The 17793-nt window shown below is 40.8% G+C and overlaps 1 protein-coding gene across 1 annotated transcript in view; it reads right to left on the reverse strand.

The window, feature by feature from the left end:
* The window catches only part of Chrna7 (cholinergic receptor nicotinic alpha 7 subunit), a 111793-nt gene extending 94202 nt beyond the window's left edge, over positions 1-17591 (reverse strand). Inside the window, exons 1-2 of the mRNA XM_034485640.2 lie at positions 17453-17591; positions 17119-17258 (exon numbers count right to left, since the gene is read on the reverse strand). Of these exons, the coding sequence (XP_034341531.1) occupies positions 17119-17258; positions 17453-17507 (195 nt within the window). The 5' untranslated portion in view covers positions 17508-17591. The remainder of the gene's footprint in view (positions 1-17118; positions 17259-17452) is intronic.
* Between the last annotated feature and the right edge of the window lie 202 nt (positions 17592-17793).

The raw sequence follows: 17793 nt of genomic DNA on the forward strand, positions 1-17793 counted from the left end.
GGCAGCACAAAATACAGTAAGGTTGTAAATTCATAGGATAAAGATTTATACATGTGAACCTTAAGCAAAGCAACAGAAGGAAATATCAAGCTATGAATAGATGTATTGCAAAAGAATAGATCTGAACCCCCCAAAAGGTACTGCTATTTAAAATCACAAGGAAATATTACTCCACACTCAACAGAACAGCAAATTTATTTACTTATAATAATGAGGAATAGACTCGGGCCCTTAAGCATGCCAGGCAAGGGGTCTACCATCAGCATACATCCCGAGTCCCAGAATATTATGTTGAAAAGACTGAAAACATCAAGTGTCTACGAGCAAGTACAGCCACATAACTCTCCTAAAATGTCAGGCAATGTCTAGAACAGACTTCCCACTCTCTAACAGAGCAAACCTACTTCCATGAACAGACCAGACAGAAACACAAGGCATGTACACCACAGTGGAGACCAGCCCTTTGTCTGTGAGATCTGCTGCTAACCTAGTTAGTGTCAAAGCTGAACTGACTGGCCTACACGAACCTGGCAACGAAGGCAAGAGTGAAGAGTCTCAGTGAGACAGGTGCAGGACATCCCCAGGAAACAATCAATTTGCTTTCAAGCAAGAGGACAGAAATCATCAAAAGATGCCTCTAAGGACACAAGAACTACAACACCACAAGCACCTAAACATAACGGGGAAAATTGTACCTCTACCAGAGAGACAGAGATGAAATAGCGATTGTACCCCAGAAATGACAACAGCACTAACTCTTAGGAAAATAAATATAACCACTGTCGACCCCATGAATCAGAAGTGGACAGGGGCTTCTTAGATTTTACAATAAACACAGCAAAATAATGTAAGCAAAATTGATTATATAATTTCTTGGGGAACGGTGGGAGGAGATGGGTAAGTGTGGTGAGTGTGTGTGGCAGAAAGCTGAGGAGAAAACTGAGGACCCTTTAAACAGTGAGCATCACTCTTACCAGGGAGTGACAGGCTGAGCATTGTGCAAATGTAGATGTAAATCTCAGTGAAACAGCTGAGAGAATATTCATGGCCGTGTTCTCTATAACAGAAAATCTACGGACACTCTGGGTATCTATCAATATAATAAGAAACCTTGTTATGGCTGTACAATAAAAATGAGTAAAGTGAAGTTACAGGCAACAGTTTTGGTGACTCACAAAAATAAATTGAACAAAAGCAGCCGTATATGAAGGAATAGATGCTGTTAAAGCCCCACAGAGAGGGATTAGGTGATAGACAGTAACACACTAGCTTTAAGCCCTGGCACTGAAGAAAATAAAAATAAAAGAAGTTCCAAAAACAGGAAAGATTAAAACCTGGTATTTGAAATAAGCCTAGCAGGTTTGTTTGTCCTGGAGGATGGGGTGGCTAGGCTTGGGGGTGGGACCTTGGGTGAGTCATTTGTCACAGCTCACTGATTGGATTCTGATAGGGCCACACACTTGTGCATACCAATTACTGTACAATGCAAATGTTCAAATAGGATGAAGGGCTAACTTCCAGAATGAAACCTATGCCTCTGGGAGCTGGCTGCTTGGTGGAGTTACTCCAAATATCAACAAAATGCCTTTATGGAATAGAAAACTGTGTTTTCTGACCAGTGATTGAAATTGCAAATTTTATCAAGCCAAAGTTAATCAAATATATTCTGATGTGCAGCGAGCAGCCTTGGCTTAATCTGTTGAATCAAAATCATCAAACATAATTTATTTGATGTGACCTTAGAGAAAATACACTACTAGAAACCCTTTATATAAATCTAAAACCTGAAATTAACTGGAAAGCTAGCCTATGCTTACCTTCTCTCTAAAAGCAAAGTGAGTTCTTCCTTCACGCGCCCTCCCTGTGGAGCAGAGACACCACCACTTTTGCTCAAGGAAGAATCTTTACAGACAATTTGCTTTCAGTTATCTAAAAGTCAATGCCCCAACGCCTAGCATCTCTCACAGGTGTCTTTCTTTAGCCATGACAACTGCAATTCCCTCTGCCTGTCACCTGCAGCTGAGACAGGTCAACAGCCATAGCTACAGACTGACAGAATCTGTGGCCAACTTCCCTGCTTCAAAGTCTTGCCCCCAGCCCAATCTTCCCTGTTAATTTTCAACTCACTATCATGGGTTTTATATAATCTTGTATTTAATTTCTGTTAGTTTTAATTAACTGTCTTTGCTTGTCAGTAGCTGTAATCTCAGGTTTCTGTTTTAATTCAATGTATCAATACATGCCAAGGGTAAAAGTAAGGGAAATAACACACACACACACACACACACACACACACACACACACACACAATTTTACAATACTTTGAGTGTTATATTTGCTAAAAGAGCTGATGCTGATTGTGATAAAGGAAATCACTGAAACAACCAGCAGAATGGCTAGTGAAAAACACCAAATTGGGGCTAGGGTATCACTCCATGAGGCCTTGGCTTTAATCCCCAGAACCATCAACTGCAAGGGTACAAAAAGGACTTTTGTCTTATCTGTAAACACTACTTAATCGTGATTTTTTAAAAAAGATAAATAAACAGTAGAAGAGAGATTGTATCACTGTTTGGCCATGACAGGACTATTTCTCTTTCTTTAACAGCATGTCGGGGATGAAACAGGAGCTCCCAGAGAGCAGGAGCTCTGGGGAATGTACTCAGAGTGGCTTTGAAAGTTATCATTTATAAGAAAGACTCCTGCAGTATAAGTGCCCATAATCCTCAGCTATAATGATGAAAGAATTTTAGAAATTTGTATTCCGACACACGTAAACAGGTTTGAGAGGGAAAAATAGGATCTGCCATAATAAATCTGGGTTGATTATGAAGGAGCACTGTAACAGGGTTTAACAATACACAACGGTCAGCTAGATGCTCACTAAATACTGGTTGAAAACAACTGGAAAAGCTGGAAGAAATGTAATCAGATGTTTCAGGGCACCAGGGAACTGTCAAGGCAGTAAGGAATCACAGACACACTGAAACAGGGCGGGGAGCCTTAGGGAACAACAGGACCTTGGTTCCTTTTCTAGGATCTCAAAATATGTCCTTGAAAGAATGTCAATGAAACTGAACATTCGAGAAAACCTTGAAAGAGATGGTACAAAACGGGAGTACAAGCTCACTGAAGAGAAGGAACATCCTGGTAAATTCTTTGGAATTTTAGCCCAGAATATATGTGCAAGGAGGACTTCCAGGGATTAAAGATGAAGCTTTTTCTTTCCACAGCCTCTAAACAGATGTCGGTTGCTGGAGCCCACACACTGGCAGCTAATCAGGGCAAGCCAGAACTGAGAACGAGCTCACAGGCCCTTCAGATAATACCTATAATTTTTTACATACATTTTCTTGAACAAACAAGAAAACTACCTGGCTTAGAAGACTGCACACCATGTTATTGAAAAGCCCAAAGAAAACCAGCGGTAGGGACAGAGGCACAGTGTGCCTCAAATACAAGAGCTGTTGACTAGAGGCTGGCCATGTCATGATTCTTTGTATGTATGTATGTATGTATGTATGTATGTATGTATTTTTATGTGTATGTGCATTTTATCTATAGGATTGTCAGTGGTTTTGTTGTATTTCATTTTGAGCCATTGTTTAGGTTCTAGGAAATGAACTGGTCTTCCATAAGACCCTTAACTACTGAGCCCCTTCACTACCCCAGGGCCTGTGAATGATTCTTCCTAAGGTATTATGAGTTTTAAGAGAAACATGCAATGGACAATATACATATATATATATATATATATATATATATATATATATATATATGTGTGTGTGTGTGTGTGTGTGTGTGTGTGTGTGTGTATATATATATATATATATATATATATATATAACAATATAACAAAAGAAAATTTTGAAAGTGGAATCAATAGATGGGAAAAACAACGAGACAGGAAGAGGATCTGTGACTGATCATGAGTCACCAGCCAGCAGCTGTGAAGAAGCCTGAAGAAACAGAAGAATACAAAATAGGAAAAAATACAGAGTTGGGAGTACAGCTGTCACTCAATCTCACCATTTCTGACACCTTGACCCAGGTCCATCCTTGCTGCACCCAGTTAATTTTCTACACTTACCCTTCCCAGTAAATGTCAGTAGCACCCTATGGCAACTAAAAATGCTTCAAGACAGAACTAGACATCACCTAGGTGACCAAACTCTTCCTAGAAAGGATGCACTGCTATAGAAAAGGTAACTGTGCTTCAAGCATACAACTGCAATCCCAAAAGGAGTAAGAAGAAAAGAAAAGCAGAAACCACACTTGGGAAAGGCTTTCCAAGATTTATGAAAGAAACCACAAAACAGAAGCAGAGCCCTAGTTGCTCAGGGTTATCTTGGAAACTCCCCAAACACACAGGCTATTGCTATTGTCTTTGGCTGTCTCACAGCATAGAAGGTGTTCCTATTGCTGAAGGCACCAGGCCCCAGAGACCCCAGACCTAGAACTATCATGAATACTTTATCCCTGAGAACTAGTTTCTTGGTACCAGAAAGTACCATGCAAGCTTCTAAAAGAAGTTAGAAATCAATGGTCCTACCCAGCTATGACCCCAATGAACCACACAAGAAACAACATGGCATGATAACCCTAAGGAAACAGTAGTATCACTCACACCCTGGAAGTCACCAACAGCCCTCTAATTGGCATGAAGACCCACTCAACAAGAGGAAAATCATGCCTGATACTGGAAAACCTAGCCAACAATGCAGGGCTACCAAAGTCATGGATCTTGTAGGAGAATCTACAATCCACCCTTTACTAAATCAGTATAATCCCTAACTACACTCTAAATATTTGTCCTTATACACACAGATAAATGTAGTCCTCACCTTCATCAAGGAAACTTCTACAGTGGTCTCCATTTCAGAAAACCAAGACCAATCAAAATGTCAAGAGTGGTTCCCAGTCCCAATGGATACATCAGCAAGCTAAGGCTACATCTAAGGCTAAGGATGCATTGCAAAAGAGAGGGAGGAAAGACTGTAAGAGTCAGAGGATCACAGAATTTGCTGTGTCTCCTAGGAATGTCAGAAGCTACACCTTTAAAGTTTCACCGACATGACTGCCCAAAGGTAAGCTGACCAAGGACAACACTGATAGATATGCCAAAGTGGATGGGGGAAAGCCCCAGAGTCCTCAACCTAAACAAAGAACTACAGGCAGCTAGGGAATGCTGAAGGTGGGAGAAATGGTCGTCCCCAGAGAAGAGCATAGCAATTATTTATACAATTCCAAAGAGTCGGCCCTGAAAACATGCATACAAATACTATTATACAGACTGAGCAGTTTATATTTGAATGAGAGAGAGAGAGACACATACACACAGACACACACAGAGACAAAGAGACAGAGACAGACAGAGACAGATAGAGACAGAGAGACAGAGAGCCAAAAGACCATGAATTTGAAAGAGAACAAGAAGGAGTATATGGAGAATTTGGAGGGAAGAACAGCAATCAGGTATCTTTACCACCTGCCCCAGGGACCCAGGGACAGCAGGATACCTCATCACTAGAGGCCAAGATGTGACACATTTCTACTGTCACCAGGAGTTGCAGACCCTGCCTCAGTCCATGTTCTAGACCCCCTTATAAAAGGCTAGTCCCTCCTCTCTTTATTCTCTTCTCCCCTCCGTCCTTGCCCAGAGGCAGTCTCTTTGTACCCACGTCCCAATAAACCTCCCATATGAGATCTGTCACACAGGGTTACTTTACAGCATCTGTAAGAAAAAGGGGGAGGGCAGGCTGATAAGATAGTTCAATGGGTAAAGGCACTTGCCACCAAGCCTGACAACCTAAATTCAATCTCTGAAAGGAGAGACCTAACTCTTGCAACTTGTCCTCTGACTTCAACATGTATGCACTCACACACATACACCTACCTACATGTGTGGTACACATGCAAACAGAATACATAGTTGTAACAATTTTTTTTAAATGTGGTAAATAATTTACCAACCCATATTTGAAAATGAAAGCATTATGACTATATTTAGAGACAATGAAATTATTTTGCCACTCTGAGAGCTACATAAAGGATCCTAAAGAGTAGAAGGTAATGGGTCTCCAAAGGAAGTCAAGGGTTCAGGAACAAACGCTGCAGAAATGTAAATATATGAATAAATTCAGAAGGTTACATCAGAGGAGTTTGGACACAATCAGGGTGGTAGCGCGGGAAGGCCTCAATCGAGGGTAACTGAGAGAGATTGAAGTGGGAAGTCATGTAATTCTATTTCAATAAAAAAAATTTTTTAAAGGACACGTCAGTTTGTGAAGTGATGATCTTGAGTTTAAAACTATAGTGAGAAACAAATACATGGCAATTAAAGCACATAAGCTGAGACTGTGAAAGTTAAGTCCGAGTGGAGGAGAAGTGTGCCAACATCTGCACGGTGCACAGAAAGAGCTAGCGCCTCCACTAGACTTCATTAGTCAAGGATTCCTGCTGCAGTTTGTAGGTCACAGAAGAAAGAGAGTTGTACAACTAACAAACTTAAAGAGAGGGAGGGAGTGAGGGAGGGAGTGAGGGAGGGAGTGAGGGAGGGAGGGAGAGAGAGAGAGAGAGAGAGAGAGAGAGAGAGAGAGAGAGAGAGAGAGAGAGAGAGAAAGAGAGAGAAGTGAGCACAGAGGAACCACAGAAAACACTGAAAAGCTGACTTCAACCCAGCCGCTACACCCCAGTAAAAAAGAAAAGACAAGCGTTGTCAACTAAACACCATAGAACCCCACCACACATTTCAGAAAAGGTACACCATGATCATTTAAATAAAATGACTTTAAGTTATTTCTGAATATACAAAAACAGGAAGAGGGTTAATTATACAGTGATTCTAGAGTTACATAATAGGGACCAAACGACAGTCTTTATTTTACTACTTGGCCTACTTGAATCCTTTACAAATTAATGCTTCTTACTATTGATCAAGACATCATAAATGGTGTCTTACTACTTTAATTTTTAAGTATTTCTCTCCAGACCTATAAACATGAAGAAAAGACAGAATAAGCAGTCCCAGAATGCCTTAGGCAATGGGGATTTGGGTGATTTCTCCCCCTCAACTCAGTCCCTTTTAAATTTGATTTGGTTTGCTGTACAAAGCGTATCTTTCTTTTGTAATTTTAAGAAATGTCACTTATGGAAGCATTATTAGGTCAGCTTTCCAGTTCTGCATGTAATGAGCTTGGAATTCACCATTGTGTCCTAACGAGAAGGAAAAAGCTGAACAGACTGAAAATGAACCGTTTCTTGCCTACTTTGTAGGACAGGGGAGAGTCTGGGACACATAGCTGAGCTCAAGGTCAGAGAGACAAGGAGTCCCAGCTACCCAGAACCAACTCAGAGCAAAGGAGAATGGGACAGGAAAACCAGGCTATCACTGAGTTACTGAAAACTCAGCGCAGGTAACAGTTAAAAATTTCACGGGAACCCCATAATACTGGGAGGATTACTGCCTGAAGCCTGAGAAGGATCTCCAGTAGATAGAAAATCTCTCCTTCTGGCTTCTGGAGGCAGGGACACTTAGCAAGAAACCAGAAATTCTTCTACTTAGCAATGTCTACCCTACAGCAGAATGATACTAATTCCAGCCAGCCTTGGCCAGTTTGTTCCATCTAATGAGAAAGAAAATGACTGAAATAGTTGGTTCATAGTTTAGGGGCACAGGCTCAGCAAAGCCTGCCACTTGATCACAGTACAAAGACATACTTCCTCTCTTCCCACACTGTACCATATCAGCAAAGGGTAACTTACTGGAACACTTCCATCCAGTCCAGTATATCTGGCTGCAAGAAAATATCAGAAAACACACTAAAAAGCAAAGGTTGAAACTTGAAAAGGCAGGCATGGCAGGGATGCTGGAACTGACATTTTCAAAACCAGAAAGTGTGTTGTTAATATGGAAGATCTGGTAGACAACACAGACACTATTGCAAGAACAGATGGTGACAAACACAAAGTTCTTCCTAAGGAAGAACCCAAGGATGTGCTAAAGACCAAAGCCTAGTAAGCTAAGTGAGGAGTGCTTCCACAGAGCTACACAGAAGAGTCTCTAAACCCCAGACTACATCCCTAGAAACCTTGGGAGAAAATACTGAAAAAATAAGTATTGTAGGTAAACTAGAAGAATAGCATGTGAATAACAGAAATTAAAATGTACACATTAATCCAAAAATATAAAGAATCACTTTGGTTTGACTGTTCAAATGCACCAATTAAAAAAAAAATAAAGTGGATGAAAAAGCAAAATCCAACTCTGTATTGTCTACAAGAAACTTTATTAAATATAAAAAGATTAAAAGTAGTAAGAACAAAATACAGTGTGCTGATGGTACATTTAAGGAAGGTACAGTATAACACAAGAACTCAAAGCAAGCAATGTTGTCAGGGGTAGAAGCTATAGCTGCATAATGGAAAAAGGGGTCAATGCTTCAAGAAAACACACAATCCTTGATGTGTACCTAACAATGCACCCTCACAGTTGAATGCCTTTGTTAGAAAACACACAGATGTGCTGCTCACAGAGCCATACACTTGTAATGTTAGCACTGAGGCCAGTCTTGGCTACATAGCAAGACCACGTCTCAAAAAAAATAATTTTATATATCTATATCTATATCTATATATCACAAAAGGAATAAATGCATCTGTGCTACAGGCAGAAAATCAGCCAAGAACATAGATCTTCAATCAGCTGGATACAATCAATCTCTATAGAAGAATTCTTCACCAGATAAATGCATATTCTTAAGATGACATGGAACATTCAGCGGGATGAAGGGCTTTCTAACTGCAACACACTGTAGCACCCTGCAGCACAATTAAAAGAATGGCAATCTCACAGCCTGTGCTCAACATCTACAGCGGAATGAAACTTGAAACCAGTAACAGAAAGATACCTAAAGGCACCCCTTCCCAGATACACAGAGATTTAAAGACTGTGGTTCTAACACATGCGTGAAAAACAAAAGTCAAAAAAATTTTTTTAACTAAATAAAAAATGTTAACTAAATAAAATAAACATAACTGTTCAAAACTCATAAGACAAGACTGAATCCGTGCATGGAAGGAAATGTATAGCAGGGAAGAGCATTTTAAAGGAAGAAATACCTAAAATTAATAATGTTTCCAATTTATGGAGAAGAACAAATTAATAAACCCAAATACTAATTAGAAGAGAAATAAATTAATTTGAAAATAGGGAATCAATAGGCAAAATTAGCATTACAAACTGGTATTTTGAATAGATCAATGGAATTGACAAGCCACTAGCTAGAGTAGGGGAAAAAAGACAACATAAATTACTACTAAAAATGGAAAAAAAAAAAGGCCACCATTCCACTAATATATGAACAAATATATGCTCACAAATTTGATAGCCTAATGAACTGGACCATTTCTCTTAAAAAATAATATATATATATTCTCAACAAGAAGAAGGGTGAGCCCAATAGGTTGGTATTTATTAAAGAAATTGAATCAATCACTTTTTTCAGGAAGAAAAAACCTACCAGACATTAAGAAAATACATCAATTCTCTTGTATGTCTTTAAGAAGGTGATGACAAAATATTTCCTGTATAATTCTGTGAATCTAGGTGACTCCTAAGCACAGATATAAATTTTTTCAACAGTGGGACCTTCAATAAGGCTCACATAGTGACAGTGCTTGACACCATGCTAGATGGCCTGTGTTGTATCCCAAGAGTCACATAGTGGAAGAAGAGGGTTAATTCCTGCAAGCTGTCCTCTGACCACCATATGAGCACTGTGATGCATGTGCACACACACACACACACACACACACACACACACACTAAGCAAATAAATGTAAAAAAAAAAAAAAAGATAGGAGCAAACTGAACTAGAATTGCCGTGAGATTTATTCCAAATATTATGTAAGGATGTTGAACACTCACATATGAACTAGTGCAATCCATCACACCATTCAGCTAAGGAATAGCAATCCCACTAGCATATCAATAGATACAATAAGTCTTTGAAAAATGCTCTCTATTCATTCATGATATATATTAAAAAAAAAAAAGCTAAATAAATTAGAAATACAGAAGGACTTCCTAAATTAGATAAAGAATGCTAACAAAAAATTACAGCAATCCATAACTAATGGTAACAAATCAAAGATTCTCTTTCAAGGACAGGAACAAGGCCAAAATGTTTTCCCATTACTCCTTTTCAATAACATAGGGCACAAAAAGGAAATAATAAAGGTATACACACTGGGAAAGAAAAAATAAGATAGTTTGTGCCTGCAAGCGAGTGACATGACTGTCAAACAATCAAATCCAAAAGAATAAGTAAATAAAGTCACAAGAAAGCTGTGAGGATATTGGAATATTTAGCTCTAAAGTTTATACATAAAACACAACAATGTTGGAGAGTGATGCTTCTCAACTTTAAGACTATTAAATCCTGATCAAGAAAATGCTGTCCTGGTGAAAGGACAGCTGAACAGAGCCATGAGCCCCAAAATAAAACTGTATGAACAGCCGTGACAGAGACTTTTAAATAAATGATATAAAAATGGTTATCTGTGTAACAAAAACTATATAGACTTTATACCTTTCACAAAAATAACTCAAAATAAATCAGATCTAAATCAAGGTAAAACTGTATACATCCTAGACTCACAAAGAGAAAAAAACCCACAAACACCAAAATTTTTTAAAGACATAATTTGTAGGACGGATTTCACAAAAATTAAATTTTTCTGCTGTGTAAAAAACATTGTCTAAACGAAAAGGACAAACCAATGATCGTATACATTCCAAATGACACATCTGATAAATGACTGTTTTCAAAAATACTCAATAATAGAAAAAAAGGCCTTATTACAAAAGAGTATCAAAGATTTTAATAGACATCAAAGGAAACGATAAAGGTATACACACTGGGAAAGAAAAAATAAGATAGTTTGTGCCTGCAGGCAATGGCAAAGAATGCCATGAAAAGATGCTCCACATCGTACAAATGAGACAGTAAGGTACCAATGCAAGAGTGTTGGGATGAAGAAATCCCGAGGTTCCAACAATACCAGATACTGCTATGGACATAGTAACAGGGATGCCCTCTGACTGCGAATATGAAGATTTGCCTGAGTATTCGTTATAAAATGGAACAAGCCCTGGCCATTTTGTCTCGCCAAGTGCCCTTATTGGTATTTTCCAAAGGGAACTAAAAACTTAAGTATAGTCTATAAGAACACAAACACAGGTATCACAGCTGCTATTCATAGTTGCCAAAATTTAGGTGCAAAGATGTATCTCAATAGATGAAATGATAAATAAGCAGATACAATCACAATGCTCTAGTATTCAACAGAAAAGAAACAAGCTAGCAAGTCATGAAAAAAAATGGGGGATTTAAAATGCCTGTTAGTAAGTGAAAAAAAGAAAATATGAAAAGACCACAGAGAGATTCTTCTACTTATATGACATTCTGGAAATGACATTTCTTGAGGGATATAGTGTGTGGTGTGGTGTATAGTGTATGTAATGTACATTCTTGTTATAAGTGTGTGTATGTGCACAATGAGGCTACAGGTCATTTTTGAGGCTACAGACTCCTGTGTCATTTTTTTAGTGGGCTCTTCCTTTATTTTTGAGACAGGGGTCTCTCATTGAAGTTGAAGCTCATAGGTTCTCCTAAGCAGGCCAGCTAACAAGCTCCAGGGATCTGCATGTCTCCCACCCTACACCCCAAGAAGTGAGGAGTACAGGTGCCAGGCCCAGCTTCTTGTGTGTTCTGGGGATCAGAACCCAAGTCCTCATGATTGCTTGGCTAGCAGTTTACCAGCTGAACTAACTTCCCAGTCCCTGGAAAGGAGAATTATACAAATATTAAATATACCAGTGGCTGTAAGGGAGGTGAAGATATGGAACAAAAAGAATCTCAGTAAAGATTTTTAAAGCAATGCCTCAACTCTATATGTGCTCCAGTGGTGGACACAAGTGTATCATGATTCATTTCTCCAAGGCCACAATGGTGAGAATGTGAAGTGCAGCCTGAGAGTGATGTAGACATGTCAACATGGATTTAGCAGGCTTCACAAATGTACCACTGTCCAGAAAACACTGATAAGAGGAGGTTGGGGAAGGGAGACAGATCTTAGTACTTGTTGTAAACCCAGAAGTGGTTTTTGTTGTTGTTGTTGTTGTTGTTGTTTTGTTTTTTTATTTTTTATTTTTTTAAGGTATTAAAATAAATTATAGTAACTATCTGATATTTTACTTTGGTCATTTCTGCTTAAACATGCCATATGAGTATGGTTCTTATTTAGAGTTGCAGCACTTAAATACATCTAATAAATGAAAAGCACAAAATCTGCTGAATGTAAGCAGGACACTAACAGCACTTCAAATAAACCCCAAGCTCTTAGGCAACTGGGCTCCACACCATGCCTGCCCTCTACAGGAGCAAAACTGAAATATGCCACTGGTTCCACTATCTAATGAGTAAAGCTTCCAGAAAGCACTATAATCCAAAATCTATAAAATTCTAAAATTCATTCATGCATAACTATGTGTTTTGTATTTGTATATAATTACATATTGATTTGTATTATTCATTCTAAACATAGCACCTTCTGGAGATCTTTTTATAACTGCATATTTATTTTATGCACGTGAACATTAAGGATGGCCTTTAGATGCATGGGCCCAGGTAAATGACCAAGTAGCAGCAGAGAAAAAAAAATATTATAAAACCAGTGGTAACTTAGAATCCTCTATCTACAAGTCCTCAGAATGATTTTGTGTGCATTACCTCATTCTCAGTCCAGTGAAAGGCCCATGAAGTAAATTAAGAATCACTACAAACCTGGGTATACATTAGGACTAAGAAAGCACTTTCACTTATATGATCTGTGCATGCACATGAATGCAATGCACGTGATGCTTATAAACAACTATGTACCATGATGGTATATCCAAAAACATCTCTTGAATCTTTCTCTTTCTCCACATTTCCATAGAGGCCATGCGGTGTTTGACCCTATTTAGTTTAAATGTGTCCCCAAATGTCCATACATTAAAATGTTAATTCTTTAATACAGTAATGTCGGGGTGAGCCTTAGTGACTGGTATATGAGTCCTGGGGACAGTGTCCTCTAAAATTAATGTCTTTCTCGGGGGACTTGGTTAATTCTCAAGAGACTGGATCAATTACCTCAAGGAGAACATATAACTTAAGGCTGCCCTGTGTCTAGCCTCTTTCTGCATGTGCTCATTTGCCCTTTTGCTTTTTGCTGAGGTGAAGCAGCATTAAAGCCCTGATGTCATGACCATGATCCTGGACTTTGCAGTTTCTAGAACCAGGAACCAAAATAAACCTCTTTCTTATCATTTACAGTCTGAGCTATTTTGTTAGAGCAACAGAAAACAAACTAGCAAAGATCTCTGTATCCTTGCCCAAATTTTCTTTCCTCTCTGGCCTGCCCCACATTCTAGGCTTTTGTATCTTCTAAATATAAATCCTGATACTTCCCTGCCCTGCTCAGATATTTACCATGTCTTCCCACTACCGAGTGCCTCACCAAATAACTAGTGCCAAATAACTAGAACAGACCACAGTGGGTACAGCAAATCGTCTAAAGACCCATGTTTTATCTTTAAAACATTATGCACATTTTTCATTCTAATCTATAATTCATACTTATTAGATTTAATAAAAAGCTATGGTTAGAATGTTTCCATTTCTAGGAAAATGGGCTCTAGAAAACTAGTCTTATGGGCTTATAAAACCATGGAATGCTCACTTTTCAAGCACAGAGTCTATGACACTCAGGTAGATCACAGGTCAGTCTGTGAACTCTGTAGCATATTCAAGATACTTTATACACTAGCACTTCCTACCAGAGAAAAATCCTATACATTTTTAAAAAAAGAATACATACTAGAAGAAAGGTTGATAAGGTTGATCAATATTTTTGAACTTTTAATAAAGCATAAATTTCCTAAGAAGTCTTTAAGCCAATCATGAAGCAAAGATCAACTGAGAGAGGAGTCCATGGAAACACCTAGTTGAAGGCAGGGAGCTGGGATCTTATGGAAACACCTTCCTAAAGGTAGAAGCAAGTATTTCATGGGAAAACCCTGTTGAAGGAGTGTCTCATCCTTTACGTTTACAATCCCTCTTCCCTCTGTTTCCATTACTTGGGAAAGTCTTCCTACTTTCTCTATCTGGAAAACTCCTATTGGAAATCCAACCTCTTGCTCTTTGAAACCATCCCAGCCATGATCACTGGGAATAAGTGTTTCCCAAAGTGCAGCACTTTGAAAACCAGGTCACATGTGGAAATCTTAGATTTTTCTTCTTAGTCTTAGATCTAGCCAGATCATGTAGCCTCTAGAGGTGGAAGTCCTCTCTTATTCATCTCAGAGCCTAACAAGCCTTACACTGGGAGCCCTATAAACGCAGGCGTAATATGATGATGGTGCAAACCATCTTGCATGAATAAAATGTTTATGTGGCATCATATGCCATCTATGAATCCCTAAAGGCAGGATATTTTCATGAAAAAAGTTGGGGAACAATAATAAGTTTGGAGCCATAAACTCAATCCTATGGAACAGTAGGTTGGAATAAGCAAAATGACCCCCTAGAGATGAATTTGTTAAAAGATTTCACTACATGAGAAGACTGCAACTCATAACCCTCACAAGAGCTGGTGTCTCTGTCCAGAGTGCTGAGATTTCAGTAAGAAAGACCTGGCTTTGTTTCAAAATGGGGCAGAGCTAAACGTGATTAGAATACAAATGCTTGCATATTTCCTTGTGCCTGATGTAGAAATCTCCTTCTCACCCGGGATCTTAGGACAGACACATTCAATCAGCTACAATGTATCCAGTTTAAGTAGATTAAGCTGGATCTGTTCTACAAAAATAAGTTACCGAGTCAAAAAAGCTTATGATAGGCAAAGGGCATGCAAACTCACTCCATTTGAATTTTCCTCAGCAGACTGCCTGTAATCTTTGGGCATCCTTGGGCAGGTGACCATACCTCTCTAGGAATAGACTTCTTGACCTCTGAATGAAGTCACTACATAATTAAGATGGAGTAAGCTTTCAGCAAATTATCAGCGTGTGGCAAGAACTTCTCTTTTTTAATCCTCTCAAAACCTGTGAAGTGGATATGATTGTTCTCATTTTACACATGAGAGAGCAGGGCTGAGAAAAGTTAAGTAGCTTTCTCAAGGCCACTCCACAAACATGCAGCATTGCCTAGTGGGAAGCTCAGTATGTTCAAAGCTAGAGCTGAGACCAAGGGGAGACTGAGATTTCCCCAAACCTCACCCTCCCCTTGACTTCTGCTCATGACCCCCTTCACATGTTTTTTTTTCCTGATACAGCAATGAATTAAAGGTTTATGATTTGTTGTTTTTAATTTTCTACAGTTGTATAATATAACTAAGATTTTCCACATCATTAATCCTAGCTTACAACTTAACTTCTCCAAGTCAGCAACCCTTATTAACATATTAAGTCAGCAACCCTTATTAACATAGTAACCAGATTTCATAAGTCTTTTCCTTTTCAATAGGCTACAAAGCCTGCTCTTTTTCTTCACACAAGCTCTGCAGCTGACTAGACCCTACACCATAAAGCTTACTACCCAGCCAGAGGCTGCCATGAAGCACACCCGTCAGGGCTGAGGCAGGCTGGCCAAAGCAGACCCTGGGCAAGTAGGGACAGAAGTCTTCTTACTGTGTGACTTTTATGGAACACATTGGCTTGGCTACACAACCCTTCCTTGAGTACATTTTGCATGAAAATAACTATAATTATGTAGTTGGCTTTGAGGAATCTTGAAGTCATCCTTATTGTTTTTAGTTCACCATGGGGCCAGTGAAGTATGCAAGTGTTCATTCTGTTAGCTCGGAAGCCAAAGCTCGAGATGTTTATGTTTATGAAACTTCCCAAAGTCAACCACCCAGACACCAGCAAAGTCAGAAGCAACAAGAACAATGTCTCTGCTACCTAACTGAACAGTTCTGTAGTTCTTCACTACCACAGATGCTCAGAAGCCTTTGCACCTCCTCTCCTTTACTGCCCCCCACCCCCTACTTCTCTGACCTATGCTCTGCTCCATGGTAGAATCTCCTCCTCACTGTCTGTCACTCAGACTCAAAACCAACAAGATTTCTTCTTCCTTTCCTGTAGTTTGTGCTCTCTAAACTTAGAAAACAACTGTCCACACGACAGCAGCTGTCTTCTACACATCTGAAGATAAATCTCCCCACACTGCACACACTTAATAAAGTAGGATTCTGTCATGGGAGGAGATGCAGATTTAACGGGTATACTATGAGGTTAGAGGCTATTCATCATGAAAACTAACTAGACTAAAAGGAACAGCACAAGAGTGAAGGTAGAAGTATCGCCTGCCGTGCCACTTTACCAAAGTTCCTTTGGCACCTCTTTGCTCTCATAGTAGTCCCTCCTGATGAACACAAACACCCCTTTGCTCCAGCCTTACCCACCACAAGCCTTGTAGAGAAAAGACACTGGAACACTTTCTAAGTATTGGCACCGTTTGGAAAACACCTATGAAAAATCGCAAAAGTAGCCCAGCTGGCAGAAAAAAAAAGCTGTCACAGATACTGCAGGGGCGTGGCACCTGCATCCCGTGGCTTGCTGCAAGGGGTCCAGGGGACTGCTATCAGCTGCCTGGAATCCTCCAAGAAGGATCACAAGCAAACTTTCCTCTCCACAAAATAAAAACAGTGTCTATCTCCCTAATGGGAACGCTTCTAAACACCTACACTTGGCCTTCTACCCAGACAGATTGGCAGCCGAAAAGCCAGGCTCCCACCAAGGCACTACGCAGTCACTAAAGAGGAAAGCTTGTTAGTGCCTAAACTATTCTGGGCGCAGAACTGCACTAGTTTTCTCTCTAAGGGAGACTGAAAGTGATGAAGGAAGCCTGTTTCTGGTACTGACTCCCAGCTTGGGACACTTTGGCCGGGAGTTTCTAGCTGAAAGAAAGGCGCGACCCAAGTACCCATGCACAGGTGGCTGGGGGTCCTGCCTGAAGCGCAACCTTGTCCAGGACAGGAGGGTGTGTAGCCCAAGCGCCGCGCCAGACTCACCACATCCATGATTTGCAGGAGGCTCAGGGAGAAGTACACGGTGAGCGGCTGCGAGTCGTTGGCCACCGGCCTCTCCAGCGGGTTGTAGTTCTTGACCAGCTCCTTGTACAGCCTCCTCTGGAACTCGCCTTGCAGGGACACTTAGGAAGCAGAGCGCCCAGCGGGCCTCAGAGCGCGGCCGCCACCCAGCCCCAGAGCAGCTCAGCCCCGCCACCCGGCCGCAACCCGGGACCACCCGACCGCCTGCCCGCCTGTTCGCCCTCCTGTCCGCCCGCCGGAGCCTGCTCCCCAGAGCCCGCCGTAGGGAGTACGGCCAGAGCCGCGCTGCGGTTACCGTGCAGCAGCGCCGCGGCCAGAGCCAGCCAGATGCCTCCCCGCCCGCCGCACATGTCGCCGGAGCCGCCGCCGCGTCCCGCCGTCCGCCCCGGCCGAGCTGCCGCTCCAGCCGCCTCCGCGCCTTTAAAGCGCTGCGCGCGCCCGCAGCCACCGCGCGCCCCCACACGTGACAGCGCGCCCCCGCCTCGCGAGCGCTCGCTGGGCCGCGCAGCTCCGTGGCCGCCCTAGGAACTGCATCCCTGCGCAGCTAGTTGATGGCCTCTGACCCCGGGCTACTTGCTCCTGCTATCAATTGTGTGCCTTACTCACAACAGTAACAATTTCCAGACCCAGTCCTCC

The sequence above is a fragment of the Arvicanthis niloticus genome, chromosome 1 (genome assembly GCF_011762505.2).
Source record: "Arvicanthis niloticus isolate mArvNil1 chromosome 1, mArvNil1.pat.X, whole genome shotgun sequence".
In the NCBI taxonomy this organism is placed as follows: Eukaryota; Metazoa; Chordata; class Mammalia; order Rodentia; family Muridae; genus Arvicanthis; species Arvicanthis niloticus.